We start from the raw sequence: 18,549 nt of genomic DNA, 5'->3' as shown, positions 1-18,549 counted from the left end.
TTTTGTTGCAAGACTCAGAGCCTGTGGTGCGAGAGAAGGTCTACCTCAACAAAGGGCCTACTGTACCTAAGCCTTCTGCCTCTCCTTCTTTGCCAAGATCCTCCAGAACACCCTCTCAGGGCCTGGATGCTATCTGCCGTGCACCCCCTGTGGGCATGAGTCAGCAGGCCCTAAGGCAAGGACAACATGGGGGGTCCCCGGTCCTGGAGAGGGCCCATCATGGCAGGAGTCCCATGGAGATGAGCCATCTTCGGGCAGCATTGAGGGGCAGATGCCTGGAGAGAGATGTCCTGAGGACCACGATCACCCTGCAGCAACCTGTGGAGCTGAATGGGGAAGACGAGCTGGTGTTCACAGTTGTGGAGGACCTACCCATAGGCCTGGTCCCAGACAATGGGCGGCCCTCCAGCATCATCAGCTTTAACAGTGACTGCTCCCTTCAGGCCCTGGCCTCAGGCTCCCGTCCTGTCAGCATAATTAGCAGCATCAACGATGAGTTTGATGCTTACACAGCTCAAGAGTGTGCATCTGGGGTGAGCTCAACCTCACAGGAGGAGATGTTTGCCCATCATGGTAGCAGACAGTCTTCCATCGGCTCCTGGCCGAGTGAAGTGAGCGTGTGCTCGCTGGAGAGCGACGGCACCCATTCGACAAGTAGATTCTTACAGAGGGCTAAATGCATGGCACCGGAGAACACCTCCATATTGTCCTCCCCTGGTATATTCCGTAGGGAGACATTCTTGCAGCATGGCCCCAAGAGCTCCCTAAATGACAGTGGTGTCTGCTTCTCTGAGTTGGACAGTGACCCCGCCACCCCAAGCAAGCTCTCCCTAACTAAGTGCCCACCTTCTCCTGACTCTACCAAAGCATCTCTCAGAGCAAACACTCTGAACACCTCAGCATCTTCTCAGATCCCACACCATGCTGTTCACTCCAGTCTTCCCAGGAAAACCAAACCTACCTCATCAGTTGCCCCAAGCTGCAGCAGGCAGGAAGGCAAGCAAGATGATCTCTGGTTGCAAGGGGCCGGCCATTCGGATCCTAGAGCGACTGAATCCACTGTGGCGAGTAAGCCACCCAGAAATGGCGTGAGTGGCCTCCCTTCCAGGAAGCCGGGAGGAAACAGCAACAGTGTACCTCGACCGCCGAAAGCACAGGTATCCTCCTCAACTCAGAGGGTGGTAGACGGTTGTGAGAAGTCCAGCAGCAAGAAAGCAGAGACCATAAGCAGGATGCCACAGCTCAGGCGAGGCGCCACCACTCTTGGCACAGTGTCAGTCCCCCACAGTTCCCCTGAATCAAAATGGGGCCGCGATGGTACTACAGGCAGTGGTAGTCTGAGATTCTCCTCTTTGGGAAAGAAGGCAAATGGACAGAAAAGCAGCATGCTTCCAAAGTCTGGCTCTATCTCTCCTCCTGCTCCACCTGTTCGCAAATCAAGCCTTGATCAAAAGACAAGGATAGTCTTATCTCCTAGTGCCTTAAGGACAGCCAGCGATGCTGCAAGGTCCTCATTGCCTAAAACATCAGTATCCGAGGAGGAATTCGATGTTCGATTCAGAGGGGATTTGTTTAGCTACAAAACATCCAGCTTGAAGGCTGACCATGGCTCAGCTAAGACAGCGTCAAGCCTGAAGACACGAGGAGCCAAAGGCGATTCTGGAAGGTACTATGGTAGCCTAATGTCCTTGGAGAGAAGTGACAGTCTAACCTCAGTGAGGTCCAGACCTGGCCTGTCGAGAGAGAATAGTGGTATTAGTTTAGGAGACAATGGAAAATCCAATAGATCAGTGCCAAAACTTGGGGTTCCCACCTCCACTACTTCCACATCCACTGCTACCTCTCCACCTTCCTCTACCACCTTTGCGACGACAAGCAAGTTGGGACAGCTCAAAGCTAATGTCAACCCCAGGGCCATAGTTGCCAGTGGATCAAAGGCTAGAACTTTGTATGCCAGTAGTTCCAAGACCCTTAACTACTCCACCAAATCTGATGATGCGCCAACCGCACGCAATGCCAGCCTACCTCCAACTGGGAAACCTCCAGCTCGTTCTTTGCCAGGGACCAATGGTAATGGCAAGCCTGGCAGGGGCACTATCATGGGCACCAAGCAGGCCATCCGGGCTGCCAACAGCCGAGTTAGTGAGCTTGTGGCGGGAAGCCCAAGGAAACATCTAAGCAGGAGTTCAGGGGACAATGCCAACGATAGCGGGGCAAGCGTCAGCGGGTCCCCTATCAGCACGCCGCTACCCTCGCCCTATAGCAAGATCACAGCCCCACGGAGGCCCCAGCGTTACAGCAGCGGGCACGGTAGTGACAATAGCAGTGTGCTCAGTGGGGAGCTTCCACCGGCCATGGGGCGCACTGCGCTCTTCTACCACAGCGGGGGCAGCAGCGGGTATGAGAGCATGATCCGGGACAGCGAGACCACAGGCAGCGCCTCGTCAGCCCACGACTCCATGAGCGAGAGCGGGGTGTCCACCTCCAATAGGAGTAGAGTGTCTAAATCACCCAAGAAGAGAGGCAATGGTGAGTATTAGTTACACTGAGAGAGTTCTGTAACAATATCCAGACAGCTATACCACATCAATCACCACTCATGATCTCATAAAGTTGTACTTGTGAAATAAGTGTTGTGTTATTTTATTTAGCGCCCCACAATAATCTAATTTAACAATATACATATTCAAATAGTTATATAACTTTTCTTTGATATCTGTAAAATAAAATATACATAAGATATTTTCTCTAGCTTTCTCACTAATAGATTATTTATATTCTATTGAAAAGCGTTGCTAGGTGACAACCCTGGTGCTCAATACAACATTGCATGCATGCTGAAGCGAGTAAGAATGCATGTATTCATACACTCTAATGTCATGTATGAATTTGCCTTGCACATGGATATCTCACATTTATATATCTATTTTTCATAAACCTATGAATATATATTTTGATGTACAGTATGTACTCCACCTAGCATTGTCATGAATCTCTATTCAAGTGTAGTATCTGAAGTGACAGCGTATCCGTCTGCAGTGTACACTCATAACAAGAATTCGGCCTATTCAGATTCATGTGCCCATCCGTCGTAATTCATAACAGCAATAGATAGGGTCTAGTGCCTAATGCATATGTAATCAGTGCTAGCCCAAGGTTATGTGATCCCAGCTGGCTCTATGGAAGTCTGCTATCAGTCTGTATCTTGGCATGTTTTTGCTTCATGCATATTTCAAGGCACGTGCTAGGATATTGCTGGTGTGCATATCCAACTCCAATGAACAGCGGTACCCCCACTGATCACTCCCTTCACTCACTTGCTCCAGGCCTCCAGCGGCGCCGTCTCATCCCTGCTCCCCTGCCGGACACCTCCTCCCTGGGCAGAAAGGCTGGCGTACCAGGCCAGTGGGTGGACTTGCCCCCCTTGGGTGGGACCCTGAAAGAGCCCTTCGAGATCAAGGTGTACGAGATCGACGACGTGGAACGGCTGCAGAGGAGGCGAGAGGGTGCCACGGGGACAGAGGTTAGAGATTCTCCATCTGCTTGCTTCTTGGCATTCTAAAGTGGTGTGTGTGTGAGTGCGTGCGCAGGCGTGCATGTGTATGTACACAAATTAGCCAGACTGTAGACTCCAGAATATTTTGACTTATTTGTGTGGGAATGTTATTTTATTTGCTTTTTTTTCCTCTCCTTACTTGCTTAAATGTTGTGCATGTCACACCAGTTCCCCTTTTGACCTCACCAAAGGACAAAAGGAATTTCCCTCCAGTAATTGTCTACTTTATAAATAACATTTCAAGATTATCATGGCTGCGTAACAGGCATGGCTCCCCTTCGCAGTGGGCTAAAATTAAGGAGGACAGTCCAGTTCATCAGCCTCAACTGAACATGCCCCAGATTAAAAAGCAAGGCTGCCTAAACTGTCTCGAACCCTAAATCCATCCACTACTAAGAGTGACACTAGGGGTGGAGGAAGCCCAACGAGGCAGAGGGGAAACTAGTGGTGGAGTAAGCCCAATGAGGAAGAGGGGAAACTAGTGATGGAGGAAGCCCTATGAGGAAAAAGGGGAAACTATGGGTGGAGGAAGCCCAACGAGGAAGAGAGGAAACTAGGGGTAGAGGAAGCCCAACGAGGAAAATGGGAAACTAGGGGTGGAGAAAGCCCAATGAGGAAAACGGGAAACTAGGGGTGGAGAAAGCCCAACGAGGAAGAGGGGAAACTAGGGGTGGAGGAAGCCCAACAAGGAAAAGGGGAAACTAGGGGTGAAGGAAGCCCAATGAGGAAGATGGGAAACTAGGGGTAGAGGAAGCCCAACAAGGAAAAGGGGAAACTAGGGGTGGAGGAAGCCCAACGAGGAAGAGGGGAAACTAGTGGTGGAGGAAGCCCAATGAGGAAAAGGGGAAACTAGGGGTGGAGGAAGCCCAACGAGGAAGAGGGGAAACTAGGGGTGGAGGAAGCCCAACGAGGAAGAAGGGAAAATAGGGGTGGAGGAAGCCCAAGGAGAAAGAGGGGAAACTAGGGGTGGAGGATGAAGGTTGGACCTGCTATCTGGGCCCTCCCCTGATTTCTCTTCATGGGCCTCTCCACTCTCCATGTCCACGGGTCATTAACCATTCCCACCAGTGGGACCCAGTCACCCAGTGAATAGTTTAGGACCAAGTTACCCAGCAAAAAGTTTAGGACCCATTCACCCAGCAAATAGTGTAGGAGCCAGTCACCCAGCAAATAATGTAGGACCCAGTCATCCAGTGAATAGTGTAGTACCTAGTCATCCAGCGAATAGTGTAGTGGGTAAAATACATCAATTCTGCCTGATGGTGCTTTGATTTATTTTCAATTAGGAAAAGATTATCTTCAATTCGTCTTTTAGAGCCTGTCATCCCGAGCTCCCCAAAATGAACAATTTTAAGTGTGTGTGTGTGCAATGTGCATGTAACTGTGTGTGTGTGTGTGTGTGTGTGTGTGTGTGTGTGTGTGTGTGTGTGTGTGTGTGTGTGTGTGCGTGCGTGCGTGCGTGCGTGCGTGCGTGCGTGCGTGCGTGCGTGCGTGCGTGCGTGTTTGTGTGATTAATTGCATTTCAAAGTGCATCCATTTAAATTGTGTATTATCTTTGCATTAGCGAATGTTAATAATGTATTTTTTTCTGCTCTCTCTCTCTCATCTCACAGCCATTCCAGGATGTGGAAAAGGTTTGTTCATTAAACTCGATGGATGTGCCTTGATTATTAGATCATGTGCTAAAATGGAAGATGCATGAAGCATGGAATTAATTCATTCTGCTATGCCTTGTGAAATAGACACATTATATTGTGGCACAAATGTGTCCAAAAACAAATTTTGTGCGAAAGCAATTGACCTCCCTTGTAGTGATGAAAAACACAGTTCCAACTAGTAGTTCCTCCAGGATTTTGAGGTGTTTTTTGCTTTTTACTGTGGGGCTAAAATGCTTGATTTTGCTGCAGCAATTCTGACATGTTGCATGACAATTTGTGAGGATTTTGTCAAATTTGTCACAAAATTGCACTGACTGGAGAAATGTTTGTTGACCTGGGGCTTTGATTGAACCACTTTATGCGGTAGAAGTGCGGTGATTGGTTAAAATTGTGAACCCTCTTTTTGTGGTGCAGTGATGGGACAGTTTTATGCCGTAATATTGTAGTGATTTGACTGTTTTATGTGGTGATTGCGATCACAGAATCCTGGAGGGACTGAACTAGGAATAATCTGTTCTGTTATTCTATCTTTCAATAACTTGGTACTGGTGGACTACGTTTACACCTAATCCCTGAGCTCAATGTTTGTCCTGGAGATTAAAGCAAAGCGAGAGATTAGAGTGGATGCTAATTTTATTTATCCTAATTAACCCCGGCAATGGACAGGGGGGTAAATCTCCACAGGTTAGCCACTCTTGATTCCATTTTGAATAATCTCTAAACCTCCCTCTCCCGAAACTACTAATCGAAGCGTCCGGCTAAAGATACTCCTCTGTCTGGCTCTCTCTCTTTCTCGCTCTCTCTCGCTCTCGCTCTCTCTCTCTCTGTTTACTTCCCTCCCTCCATCCAAGTCAGGGTTTCTCCAAAGGGAGCACACTCAGCTCCTTTCCTCCACTCGTCTTTTGTCTCTCTGCTCACTCCATCCATCCTTACCGTTTACTCTCACAGGGACTGCTGTACTTCAACGCAAGGCTGAGGATGCTGGAGAAGAGGCAACAGCGGATCAGGGAGCTGAGGGCCAAGCACGAGAGGTTGAGTGGGGAATTGGAGGATGCCAAGAGCAGGCTGATGCTGGACCCTGGCAAGTGGACCGGAGAGTGTGAGTAGCTTACTACAGACATCTGGTGTACTATTTCAAGTGTGCTTAAAGTGTACCACCTTGTTTTGTAACTGGGTTGTGTTAAAGATGGACTTTTATCCAACTGTCAAAGCAGCAGTCAGCTATTCTATTCTATTCTACAATACATGGCCAAAAGGATGTGGACACCTCTTCAAATTAGAGGAGTCGGGATATTTCAACCTCACCCGTTGCTGACAGGTGTGTAAAATCGAGCACACAGCCATGCAATCTCCATAGACAAACATTGGCAGTAGAATGGCCCGTACTTAAGAGCTCAGTGACTTTCAACGTGGCACCATCATAGGATGCCACCTTTCCAAACAAGTCAGTTCGTCACATTTCTGCCCTGCTGGAGCTGCCCCGGTCAACTGTAAGTGCTTTTATTGTGATGTGGAAACGTCTAGTAGCAACAACAGGTCAGCCGCAAAGTGGTAGGCCACACAAGCTCACAGAATGGGACCGGCGAGTGTAGAAGCGTGTAAAAATAATCTGTCCTTGGTTGCAACACTCACTACCGAGTTCCAAACTGCCTCTGGAAGCAACGTCAGCACAAGAACTGTTCGTCGGGAGCTTCATGAAATGGGTTTCTATGGCCGAGCAGCTGCACACAAGCCTAAGAACACCATGTGCAATGCCAAGCGTCGGCTGGAGTGGTGTAAAGCTCGCCTCCATTGGATTCTGGAACAGTAGAAATGCGTTCTCTGGAGTGATGAATCATGCTTCACAATCTGGCAGCTCGGTGGACAAATCTGGGTTTAGCGGATGCCAGGAGAACGCTACCTGCCCGAATGCTTAGTGCCAACTGTAAAGTATGGTGGAGGAGGAATAATGGTCTGGAGCTGTTCTTTGTGGTTCGGGCTAAGCCCCTTAGTTCCAGTGAAGGGAAATCTTAACGCAACAGCCTGCAAATACGTTCTAGATAATTCTGTGCTTCCAAGTTTGTGGCAACAGTTTGGGGAAAGCCCTTTCCTGTTTCAGCATGACAATGCACCCGTGCACAAAGCGAGGGGTTTGTTGAAACAGAAATACAGAAATGGTTTGTTGAGATCGGTGTTGAAGACCTTTACTGACCTACACAGAGCCCTGACCTCAACCCCATCGAATACCTTTGGGATGAATTGGAACCTAATCGCCCAACATCAGTGCCTGACCTCACTAATGCTCTTATGGCTGAATGGAAGCAAGTCCCTGCAGCAATGTTCCAACATCTAGTGGGAAGCCTTCCTAGAAGAGTGGAGGCTGTTATAGCCGCAAAGGGGGGACCAACTCCATATTAATGCCCATCATTTTGGAATGAGATATTCGACGAGCAGGTGTCCACATACTTTTGGCCATGTAGTGTATCTGTTGTTTGCTCATGTCTTTACAAATGATTGTTACTTGAAACGTAGCTTTGTGCTAATGAATATACCATTGACTGCTTCTCTTAGGGAGATGTATACCTCTAAGTCACTCGCTGTGACCACTCTCACGCTCAGCTTTCCTGCATTTAGCCTCTCTGAGGCTATTGTAAGTGGACAACAAAGTTGTGTAACTAGCTAACGATTCCAGGCTGTGCTATCCTCTGTTGGAGTTGGGCCACACGAGAACCATCTTGAACATAATAGTAAACAAACCCTTCCTGCACTGTAGGAGCAGCTGATCTCCCAAGCTCTTCATTGTGACATCTGTCCCAGTTACTACAATATTCCCTATGCCCTATGGCAGTGCCATTGCACTCAATGAAATGCATTGTGCAGGTGTCAAGCAAATGTGCGTGGTTGACCTCATTGTGACCTTGTAGTTAACGCTACTTGTGGTCCATATTGGGTCAACAGCTGAAACCACTCTCGCATACAGAAACACTAACATTGACAAAGGAAGCAACGTCGGCCAATAGCTTTTTTATTTTTTGATGGGTTTGATTCTCTTAGGTTCCTTTCTAGGGTAAACTGTTAAAGTGGTAAAAACTATTTTCTGCCAGTGTCAATGTGGGAAAACACTTTTAGGGAGGCACTTAACGTATCTCGCACACAAACTAAAGGCAAGCAAGTGGATCCGTTCTCCGACCCCCAAATAGACAACACGGCAGAACAAGGAGGCTATTTCCAGTTGAGCGGTGCAGGTCGCCGAAGGTTTGCCAGAGAAGATCCCTTCCTTTCTAGCTGAGCTCTATCCATTATAATCTATTTCTGGAAGCTTCTTAACACACCAAACGCCTCCAGGTCTTCGGCAAGGGAAAGAGGCCACAGTATTTTGGGAGTATAATGATAAATATTTGTATTCTTTTTTTAAGGGGTGGATCAGCTTTAATATTGCGGATAGATTGTTGCTTCCATCAATGTTATTGTCTGCATCGTTTCTAATCCCCCATATATCTTTTGGGTAAATATATATCTATATATATATACATACATGCCCACATATACAGTATATATATATATATATATAAATATTCATACATATACACATACATATACATACAGTTGAAGTCGGATGTTTACATACACTTATGTCGGAGTCATTAAAACTCGTTTTTCAACCACTCCACAAATGTCTTGTTAACAAACTATAGTTTTGGCAAGTCGGTTAATTGGTTATAAACAAAATGAAAGTATGAAATATAAATACCAGTCGCATATGGAATATTGATAAAGAGCATGGAAACATTTTGGATTGGAGAGCTGTCTTTACAACTGAATAACCTATATGTAAAATTTATACAAATGTACAATAATACTTGCTCTACTTTTTCTAAAGTTTGATCACATTCTTTCATCACATAGTGGCTAAAGATATAGTCCTTGTTATAGAAACATATCATTTGTAAAAAAAACACAACACATGCATAAACAGTATGTACAGTTGAAGTTGGAGGTTTACATACACTTATGTTGGAGTCATTAAAACTCGTTTTTCAACCACTCCACAAATTTCTTGTTAACAAACTATAGTTTTGGCAAGTCGGTTAGGAAATCTACTTTGTGCATGACACAAGTAATTTTTCCAACAATTGTTTACAGACAGATTATTTCACTTATATTTCACTGTATCACAATTGCAGTGGGTCAGAAGTTTACATACACTAAGTTGACTGTGCCTTTAAACAGCTTGAAAAATTCCAGAAAATTATGTCATGGTTTTAGAAGCTTCTGATAGGCTAATTGACATAATTCGAGTCAACTGGAAGTGTACCTGTGGATGTATTTCAAGGCCTACCTTCAAACTCAGTGCCTCTTTGCTTGACATCATGGGAAAATCAAAAGAAATCAGCCAAGACCTCAGAAAAAAAATTATAGACCCTTACAAGTCTGGTACCACGTTCATCTGTACAAACAATAGTACACAAGTATAAACACCATGGGACCACGCAGCCGTCATAACGCTCAGGAAGGAGACACATTCTGTCTCCTAGAGATGAACGTACTTCGGTGTGAAAAGTGCACATCAATCCCAGAACAACAGCAAAGGACCTTTTGAAGATGCTGGAGGAAACAGGTTTAAAAGTATCTATATCCACAGTAAAACGAGTCCTATATCGACATAACCTGAAAGGCCGCTCAGCGAGGAAGAAGCCACTGCTCCAAAACCGCCATAAAAAAGCCAGACTGCGGTTTGCAACTGCACATGGGGACAAAGATCGTACTTTTTGGAGAAATGTCCTTTGGTCTGATGAAGCAACAATAGAACTGTTGGCCATAATGACTATCGTTATGTTTGGAGGAAAAAGGGGGAGGATTGCAATCCGAAGAACACCATCCCAACCGTGAAGCACGAGAGTGGCAGCATCATGTTGTGGGGGTGCTTTGCTGCAGGAGGGACTGGTGCACTTCACAAAATAGATGGCATCATGAGGTTGGAAAATTATGTGGATATATTGAAGCAACATCTCAAGACATCAGTCAGGAAGTTAACTTCCATCTGGTGAAATTGTAGAGCTTTCATAACTTTCATAAAATCACAAGTGTAATACATCAAATAAAGCTTAACTTCTTGTTAATCCAGCCGCGGTGTCAGATTTCAAAAAGGCTTTACGGCGAAAGCAAACCATGTGATTATCTGAGGACAGCGCCTCGCATACAAACACATGAAAAACATATTTCAACCAGGCAGGTGCGACACGAAAGTCAGAAATAGCGATATAAGAAATGCCTTACCTTTGATGATCTTCTTCTGTTGGCACTCCAAAAGGTTCCAGTTACATCACAAATTGTCATTTTGTTCGACAATGTCCTTCTTTTCTATCCATAAAAACTCAGTTTAGCTGGCGCGCTTCAGTCAATAATCCACCCAGTTTCCCTCCATCAAAATGCATACAAAATGAATCCCAAACGTTACTAATAAACTTTTCCAAACAAGTCAAACAACGTTTATAATCAAACCTTAGGTATCCTTATACGTAAATAAACTATACAATTTAAGACGCTCTCTTCCACGCGCTTGGAAACACTACAGCCAAAATGGAAGCCACCTAGAAAAACTAAAATTTCTGGCTCATTTTTCCAAAAACCAACAACAAACTCTTTCTAAAGACTGTTGACATCTAGTGGAAGTCCTAGGAACTGCAATCTGGGAGTACTTGGCCTTATAATGAAAGTGATAGCCATTGAAAATAGAGGTAGGTGGAATTTTGTTTGTTTTGGGATGGTTTGTCCTCAGGGTTTCGCCTGCCATATCAGTTCTGTTATACTCACAGACATAATTTTAACAGTTTTAGAAACTTTAGAGTGTCTATCCAAATCTACCAATTATATACATATCCTAGCTTCTGGGCCTGAGTAGCAGGCAGTTTACTTTGGGCACGCTTTTCATCCGGAGGTGAAAATAGTGCCCCCTACCCTAGTGAGGTTAAAATAAAGTGGTGATCCTATCCGAACTAAGACAGGGAATTTTTACTAGGATTAAATGTCAGGAATTGTGAAAAACTGAGTTTCAATGTATTTGGCTAAGGTGTATGTAAACTGTCGACTTCAACTGTACATTCACATACATATACATATACATATAGATCTTCATTATAAAGGGTTTAAACACTGTTTCCCATGCTTGTTCAATGATCCATAAACAATTAATGAACATGCACCTGTGGAACGGTCGTTAAGCTTACAGACGGTAGGCAATTAAGGTCACAGTTATGAAAACTTAGGACACTAAAAAGGCATTTCTACTGACTCTGAAAAACACCAAAAGAAAGATGCCGAGGGTCCCCGCTGATATGCGTGAACGTGCCTTAGGCATGCTGCAAGGAGGCATGAGGAATGCAGATGTGGCCAGGGCAATAAATTGCAATGTCCGTACTGTGAGACGCCTAAGACAGCGCTACAGGGAGACAGGACGGACAGCTGATCGTCCTCGCAGTGGCAGACCACGTGGAACAACACCTGCACAGGATCGGTACATCTGAACATCACACCTGCGGGACAGGTACAGGATGGCAACAACAACTGCCCGAGTTACACCAGGAACACACAATCCCTCCATCAGTCCTCAGACTGTCCGTAATAGGCTGAGAGAGGCTGGACTGAGGGCTTGTATGCCTGTTGTAAGGCAAGTTCTCACCAGACATCACCGGCAACAACGTCACCTATGGGCACAAACCCATCGTCGCTGGACCAGACAGGACTGGAAAAAAGTGCTCTTCACTGACGAGTCGTGGTTTCTTCTCACCAGGGGTGATGGTCGGATTCGCGTTTATCGTCGAAGGAATGAGCGTTACATCGAGGCCTGTACTCTGGAGCGGGATAGATTTGGAGGTGGAGGGTCCGTCAAGGTCTGGGGCGGTGTGTCACAGCGCCATCGGACTGAGCTTGTTGTCATTGCAGTCAATCTCAATGCTGTACTTTACAGGGACGACATCCTCCTCCCTCATGTGGTACCTTTCCTGCAGACTCATCCTGACATGACCCCCCAGCATGACAATGCCACCAGCCATACTGCTTGTTCTGTGTCTGATTTCCTGCAAGACAGGAATGTCAGTGTTCTGCCATGGACAGCGAAAAACCCGGATCTCAATCCCATAGAGCACGTCTAGGACCTGTTGAATCGGATGGAGAGGGCTAGGGCCATTCCCCCCAGAAATGTCAGGGAACTTGCAGGTGCCTTGGTGGAAGAGTGGGGTAACATCTCATAGCAAGAACTGGCAAATCTGGTGCAGTCCATGAGGAGGAGATGCACTGCAGTACTTAATGCAGCTGGTGGCCACACCAGATACTGACTGTTACTTTTGATTTTGACCACCCCTTTGTTCAGGGACACATTATTCCATTTATGTTAGTCACATGTCTGTGGAACTTGTTCAGTTTATGTCTCAGTTGTTGAATCTTGTTATGTTCATACAAATATCTACACATGTTAAGTTTGCTGAAAATAAACACAGTTGACAGTGAGAGGGCGTTTCTTTTTTTGCTGAGTTCATATAAATAATATAATATATAAATAATATTGTTAGTGTTACGCCCGAGAACACTACAAAAGTAAACAGCCAAAGGGAATCAGGAATCAGTAACTTTTTTCACGTGCTCGTTTCTGAAGTTCCATTGTTATTTGAGTAAACGGACATGAAGAAACGTTAACTACGGTGTAATGTGGTCTGTGTGTAGCTTGTGTAGAGGAGTCAGGCGCAGGACAGCAGATATGAGTAAATAAACGTAATTTACTCAAAATAGACAAATATAATACAATAATGCGAGCCCACATAACGGAACGTCTTACATACAAACAATTACTCACAAACAAACATGGGGGAACAGAGGGTTAAATAATGAACAAGTAATTGGGGGATTGAAACCAGGTGTGTAAGACAAAGACAAAACAAATGTAAAATGAAAAGTGGATCAGCGATGGCTAGAAGGCCGGTGACTTCGACCGCCGAAAACAGCCCGAACAAGGAGAGGGACCGACTTCGGTGGAAGTCGTGACATAAGGTAGCTGAATTCAAAAGTAACCCACCTTATGACTTTACTACGGATATAGAGGAAGAGAAAAAGCCGTTTGAAATCCTTCTCTTTGCAAAAATCCTGTGCGTGTGTTCTCACATGTGCAGACGGGTTGGGGGTGGTATGTGTACCGGTATGCGTCTTGAAATCAATAAGGCATTATTTTCCCTCCGCTACATCTCCAAACCCTATTTCCCTGAGATGTTTCCCATTGGTTTAGGGACCGCCGGTTGGTCCAAGCCCATGATGGGAGCAGTCAAGCTATATAAATCATTCTTTCATGTTGTGATTATGAGGGTAGTGTGTCTTGAGCAGCTTCCATCAGACATACCAGCGTATCCAGCTCTGTCAAAGACATGTCATCATTAATCTTCATGTCCCTGTATGACTTTTAAAGCTGTAAAAGGTGTGACGATGGATGAGCGGTCACAGTGGAGCCACACAGTTATAGAGATTAGTAGAAGTACTGTATCACATAGTGAGCCGACCTTGTTTATAGTGCATCATGGGATGCACTGATAGCAGGCTTGGAGTAAATTCCAATAAATTATATCTCTCTCATTCATTCTCTGATCTCTCTTTCTCTCTACATCTCTCTCCCTTTCTGATCTCTCCCTCTCAACTTCTCTCTCTAACCATGTCTGGTGTATATTAGTAGGTAACATGTTAGTATAGGGGGTATACAGTGCCTTGTAAAAGTATTCATCCCCCTTGGAGTTTTTCCTATTTTGTTGCATTACAATCTGAATTTAAATTGATTTTATTTGGATTTCATGTAATGGACATACACAAAATAGTCCAAATTGGTGAAGTGAAATTTACAAAATAAAAAACGGAAAAGTGGTGCGTGCATATGTATTCATCCCCTTTGATATGAAGCCCCTAAATAAGATCTGTTGCAAGCAACTACCTTCAGAAGTCACATAATTAGTTAAATAAAGTCCACCTGTGTGCAATCTAAGGGCACCACCAAGCAAGCGGCACCATGAAGACCAAGGAGCTCTCCAAACAGGTCAGGGACAAAGTTGTGGAGACGTACAGATCAGGGTTGGGTTATCAAAAGATATCCAACACTTTGAACATCCCACAGAGCACCATTATATCCATTATTAAAAATGGAAAGAATATGGCACCACAACAAACCTGCCAAGAGAGGACTGCCCACCAAAACTCACAGACCAGGCAAGGAGGGCACTAATCAGAGAGGCAACAAAGAGATCAAAGATAACTCTGAAGGAGCTGCAAAGCTCCACAGTGGAGATTGGAGTATCTGTCCATAGGACCACTTTAAGCCGTACACTCCACAGAGCTCGGCTTTACGGAAGAGTTGCCAGAAAAAGGCCATTGCTTAAAGAAAAAATATATAAGCAAACACGTTTGGTGTTCGCCAAAAGGCATGTTGGAGACTCCCGAAACATATGGAAGAAGGTACTCTAGTCAGATGAGACAAAAATGTAGCTTTTTGGCCATCAAGGAAAACCCAATGTCTGGCGCAAACCCAACACCTCCCATCACCACGAGAACACCATCCCCACAGTGAAGTCTCATGCTGTGGGGATGTTTTTCATCGGCAGGGACTGGGAAACTGGTCAGAATTGAAGGAATGATGGATGGCGCTAAATACAGGGAAAATCTTGAGGGAAACCTGTTCCAGTCTTCCAGAGATTTGAGACTGGAACGGAGGTTCACCTTCCAGCAGGACAATGACCCTAAGCATACTGCTAAAGCAACACTTAAGTGGTTTAAGGGGAAACATTTAAATGTCTTGAAATGGCCTAGTCAAAGTCCAGACCTTCAATTGAGGAATCTGTGGTATGACTTAAAGATTTCTGTACACCAGTGGAACCCATCCAACTTGAAGGAGCTGGAGCAGTTTTGCCTTGAAGAATGGGCAAAAATCCCAGTGGCTAGATGTGCCAAGCTTATAGAGACATACCCTAAGAGACTTGCAGCTGTAATTGCTGCAAATTGTGGCTCTACAAAGTATTGACTTTGGGGGGGTGAATAGTTATGCATGCTCAAGTTTTCAGTTTTTTTGTCTTATTTCTTGTTTGTTTCACAATAAAAAATATTTTGCATCTTCAAAGTGGTAGGCATGTTATGTAAATCAAATGATAAAACCCCTCCCAAAAAATATAATTTAATTTCAGGTTATAAGGCAACAAAATAGGAAAAATGCCAAGGGGGTGAATACTTCCACAGAAGTAATTGAAAGTAGCCCTTTTTTCAATGATTTAATTGGGATTTTAGTTTGACCCCAACACTGACTTATTGCGTCTCTGATCACCCATTATAGTGACACGGCATTAGGATAGGTTTTTTCCCACAGATATGAAGATTCCCTGTACATACATGATGTATGGTCAACAAAATGTCAAGCGTGGCTACATCTTTTATCTGTGTTTTTTAAATTCTGTACGTCTTCTGAACTTTTCTTGTACATCTGATGGCGTTAGCTACTGCTCATCGCTGATGCTAATCTCTCCATCTTTCTCTCTTTTTCTCCCTCTCCCCCTCCCCCATAGTTGAGGTGGACCCGGATCTGGACAAAGAGTCCCAGGAGTACCTGGAGGCTTTGGAGCAGGCCACGGGCGAGCTGGAGTACTGTGTCAACCTATGCAAGTCGCGTGTCATGATGGAGACCTGTTTCGACATCGTGGTGTCGGCGACCGCTGTCACGCAAGGGGGGCAACAGAAAGGAGGTGTGGAGGTGTGAGAAAGCGAGAGCAAGTGAGAGAAAGTCGACGTGAAAGGGCAACGGAGCAAAACAAGCTGTTCAGAGCCTGAGAGACTGATGATAGAGTCAAAGGAGGAGAAAAGGCCGATGGGAAAGAGGACTAACGTGAAAGTCAACCGGTGTAGGTTACAGAGGTTACCATATGAATGGATAAAGGAACAGAGGTGCAGGTGTGCTACTTGTACAGTAGAGAAAGCCTGGCTTCGATCAGAGTACAATTAAATGGAACTTTGGACAAACTTTCTACGTTTCCTGTGGGAGGAAGGAAAGCTCTAACCAAGGACGACCGAACACCTTTGTCACCGTCACCAGAATGTGCCTTGATCAGACTGATTCCAAGGGAATATCTTTTTTTTCTGATCAGTGCTAGTCTTAAAACCAGCTTACCCGAGCAAACTCTAAATGTATTCCTTATGAGAAAAATTGTATTTTGTACTGTATTGTTGTATAGTGTATTTATATGATTACAAAGTATGTAAAAAAAAGAATATCTTTTTGGGTATGATGAAAAAACAAACCATGAATAAAATGAGAGAAAAGCAATAAGTTGATCATTATTGCATACCCGAACCTTTGCCTTTCTTTGTGTTCAAAAATGTTTTACAGCCTTCTACGCCAGTAGTGAGAAGTTCTGTTGGCCAATGAGTTTCCTTTGAGTAAGAACAAATGTTACGCAAACGTTTGTATCCGTTCCGAATGTCTGCGCTAGTAGAAGGCTGTCAGGATTGATTTGAGCTCAAAACTGACTTACGGTTGGTTATAAGCTCAGTTTGCAGTCAGTTGTGCAGAAAAATGTACAATCCATACGGAATGGCATTGTCTCTTATAGTTACCATCATCTTGCGAGATTATGATCTGCAAGAGAGAGAGAGAGAGAGAGAGAGAGAGAGAGAGAGAGAGAGAGAGAGAGAGAGAGAGAGAGAGAGAGAGAGAGAGAGAGAGACATTCCCATAGGTCTTTGCAGAAGTCTTTGACCTTGTGGCGTTTAAGTAATGTGACCGGTGGCAGCTCGTAAATCAGCCAGTTGCCATTTAAGTGCCCAAGACTTTATTCAATGCCCAGGTCTGCAGTGTGTTAAAGAGAACAATGTTGAAAATCTGTGCCAGATTCTGGACACAATTTCACTCATTTCTACCTGCTTGCAGTGTTGGGGTATATTACAATTTAATTCCAGTTAATTAACATATTGTATTTGTTTTGAAAGCTACCCTTTTCATAAAATATATAAATTTATCAAACATTTCACTTTATTACAAGTCAATTTCGGGGCTGGATTGGTGATGGAATTGAACCAACTCTAGCTGAGGCATTTCCCATGGATATCCTTGTGAATGAACTCACAAAATATGAATGAGGTTTGAAATGTATGACAAAACTTGTTTCAATCAAGTGGCTATGTGAAGGAAGCACAATGTGATGTCTGTCTCCGTAAGGGTTGGAGGTGAGAAGCCAAAAGGATGACCTGCCAATGATATGAGGAAACTAGTTCTGACTATGCATTCCAACCCCTTTTCACCCACCAATGTGCAGTGAGTCTAATACCACAAATACCACAGTGTTGGGTTATTCACTATATAGATGTTGCACTGTGTCCTGTGCTTTTTGTCCTAAATGCTGAATGTTTGTTTATCTCAAATGGTTAGTTGGTCATCATGCAAGCCATATGTTAGTACGTCATCTCTGAGAACTTCTCTAGAGTCGTATCAATGGGCTCAATGGGCCAGATAAGGCATAGATGCATTGCATTTCCCTCTGGACTGTCAAAAAGTCAAACATTTACCTCTTGCTGTTTCAAGTGTTTTCTTTCCCTTGCAAACATGTACTGTACGTCCGTGTTAAATTACCTTGGTTAAGAGGTTGAAACCATCTAATGAAAATGTACTCTTCTTTTGTCCTACTATGGAGGAATTCTCAGGCCCTTTTTAGAAGTTGCTGCATGAGATCATTCTTATCATTTTCGTAACATGCCTTGGTATTCAGTTTGAAAAAAAAAGTTTTGCCAAACAAACACATTTCTAAGATGTGTTGACCAGGTAATGTAAGATCTTTAATATATAAACCCTTTTTCCTATCGTCTTTGGTTTTATACTGTACAGTTTTCTAATAATTTGTAAAAAAGGAAAAAGAAAGGAAGTGTATAGTATTACAGTGTGCATTACGTGTCAATAAAGGATCTTAATCCTCTTGTTTATAGTCGACTGTGGAAATCAAAGTTATTTACTTATTTTTCACCTCTGATACAGACGAAACATTCTGAGCGAACCATCGGTGGGATTTCCTTTATCTGCAATTGATTACATTTTGGCCTAAGAGTACAATTTATACTTTGTGTCACATCCATATCATGGACAAGCATCCTATCTACATCAAACAACATTATCTCTCTATGCTAGCATTTCAGACATTTGAAATTATCTCGCTGATCAATTTGCCCAAGTACCTGGAAGCATTTGCATATGGGACCAGAGAAGAGAACGCACATGCTGCTTACACGAAGTCCTGCTGTTTTTATAATTAGTCAGACAGGACCCAGCCACAGTCTGTCTGTTAATTGCTCAAATGTA

The 18,549-nt window shown here is 44.3% G+C and overlaps 1 protein-coding gene across 1 annotated transcript in view; it reads left to right on the top strand.

Moving 5' to 3' along the window:
* The window catches only part of LOC120024256 (kinesin-like protein KIF26A), a 141,757-nt gene extending 124,909 nt beyond the window's left edge, over window positions 1-16,848 (top strand). The window contains exons 14-18 of the mRNA XM_038968450.1: window positions 72-2,529; window positions 3,327-3,523; window positions 5,170-5,190; window positions 6,163-6,313; window positions 15,774-16,848. Of these exons, the coding sequence (XP_038824378.1) occupies window positions 72-2,529; window positions 3,327-3,523; window positions 5,170-5,190; window positions 6,163-6,313; window positions 15,774-15,964 (3,018 nt within the window). The 3' untranslated portion in view covers window positions 15,965-16,848. The remainder of the gene's footprint in view (window positions 1-71; window positions 2,530-3,326; window positions 3,524-5,169; window positions 5,191-6,162; window positions 6,314-15,773) is intronic.
* Window positions 16,849-18,549: the final 1,701 nt, after the last annotated feature.

Source organism: Salvelinus namaycush, chromosome 29, assembly GCF_016432855.1.
Source record: "Salvelinus namaycush isolate Seneca chromosome 29, SaNama_1.0, whole genome shotgun sequence".
In the NCBI taxonomy this organism is placed as follows: domain Eukaryota; kingdom Metazoa; phylum Chordata; class Actinopteri; order Salmoniformes; family Salmonidae; genus Salvelinus; species Salvelinus namaycush.
Note: the sequence above shows the minus strand (reverse complement) of the source record. Positions and strands in the feature narration are given on the sequence as shown.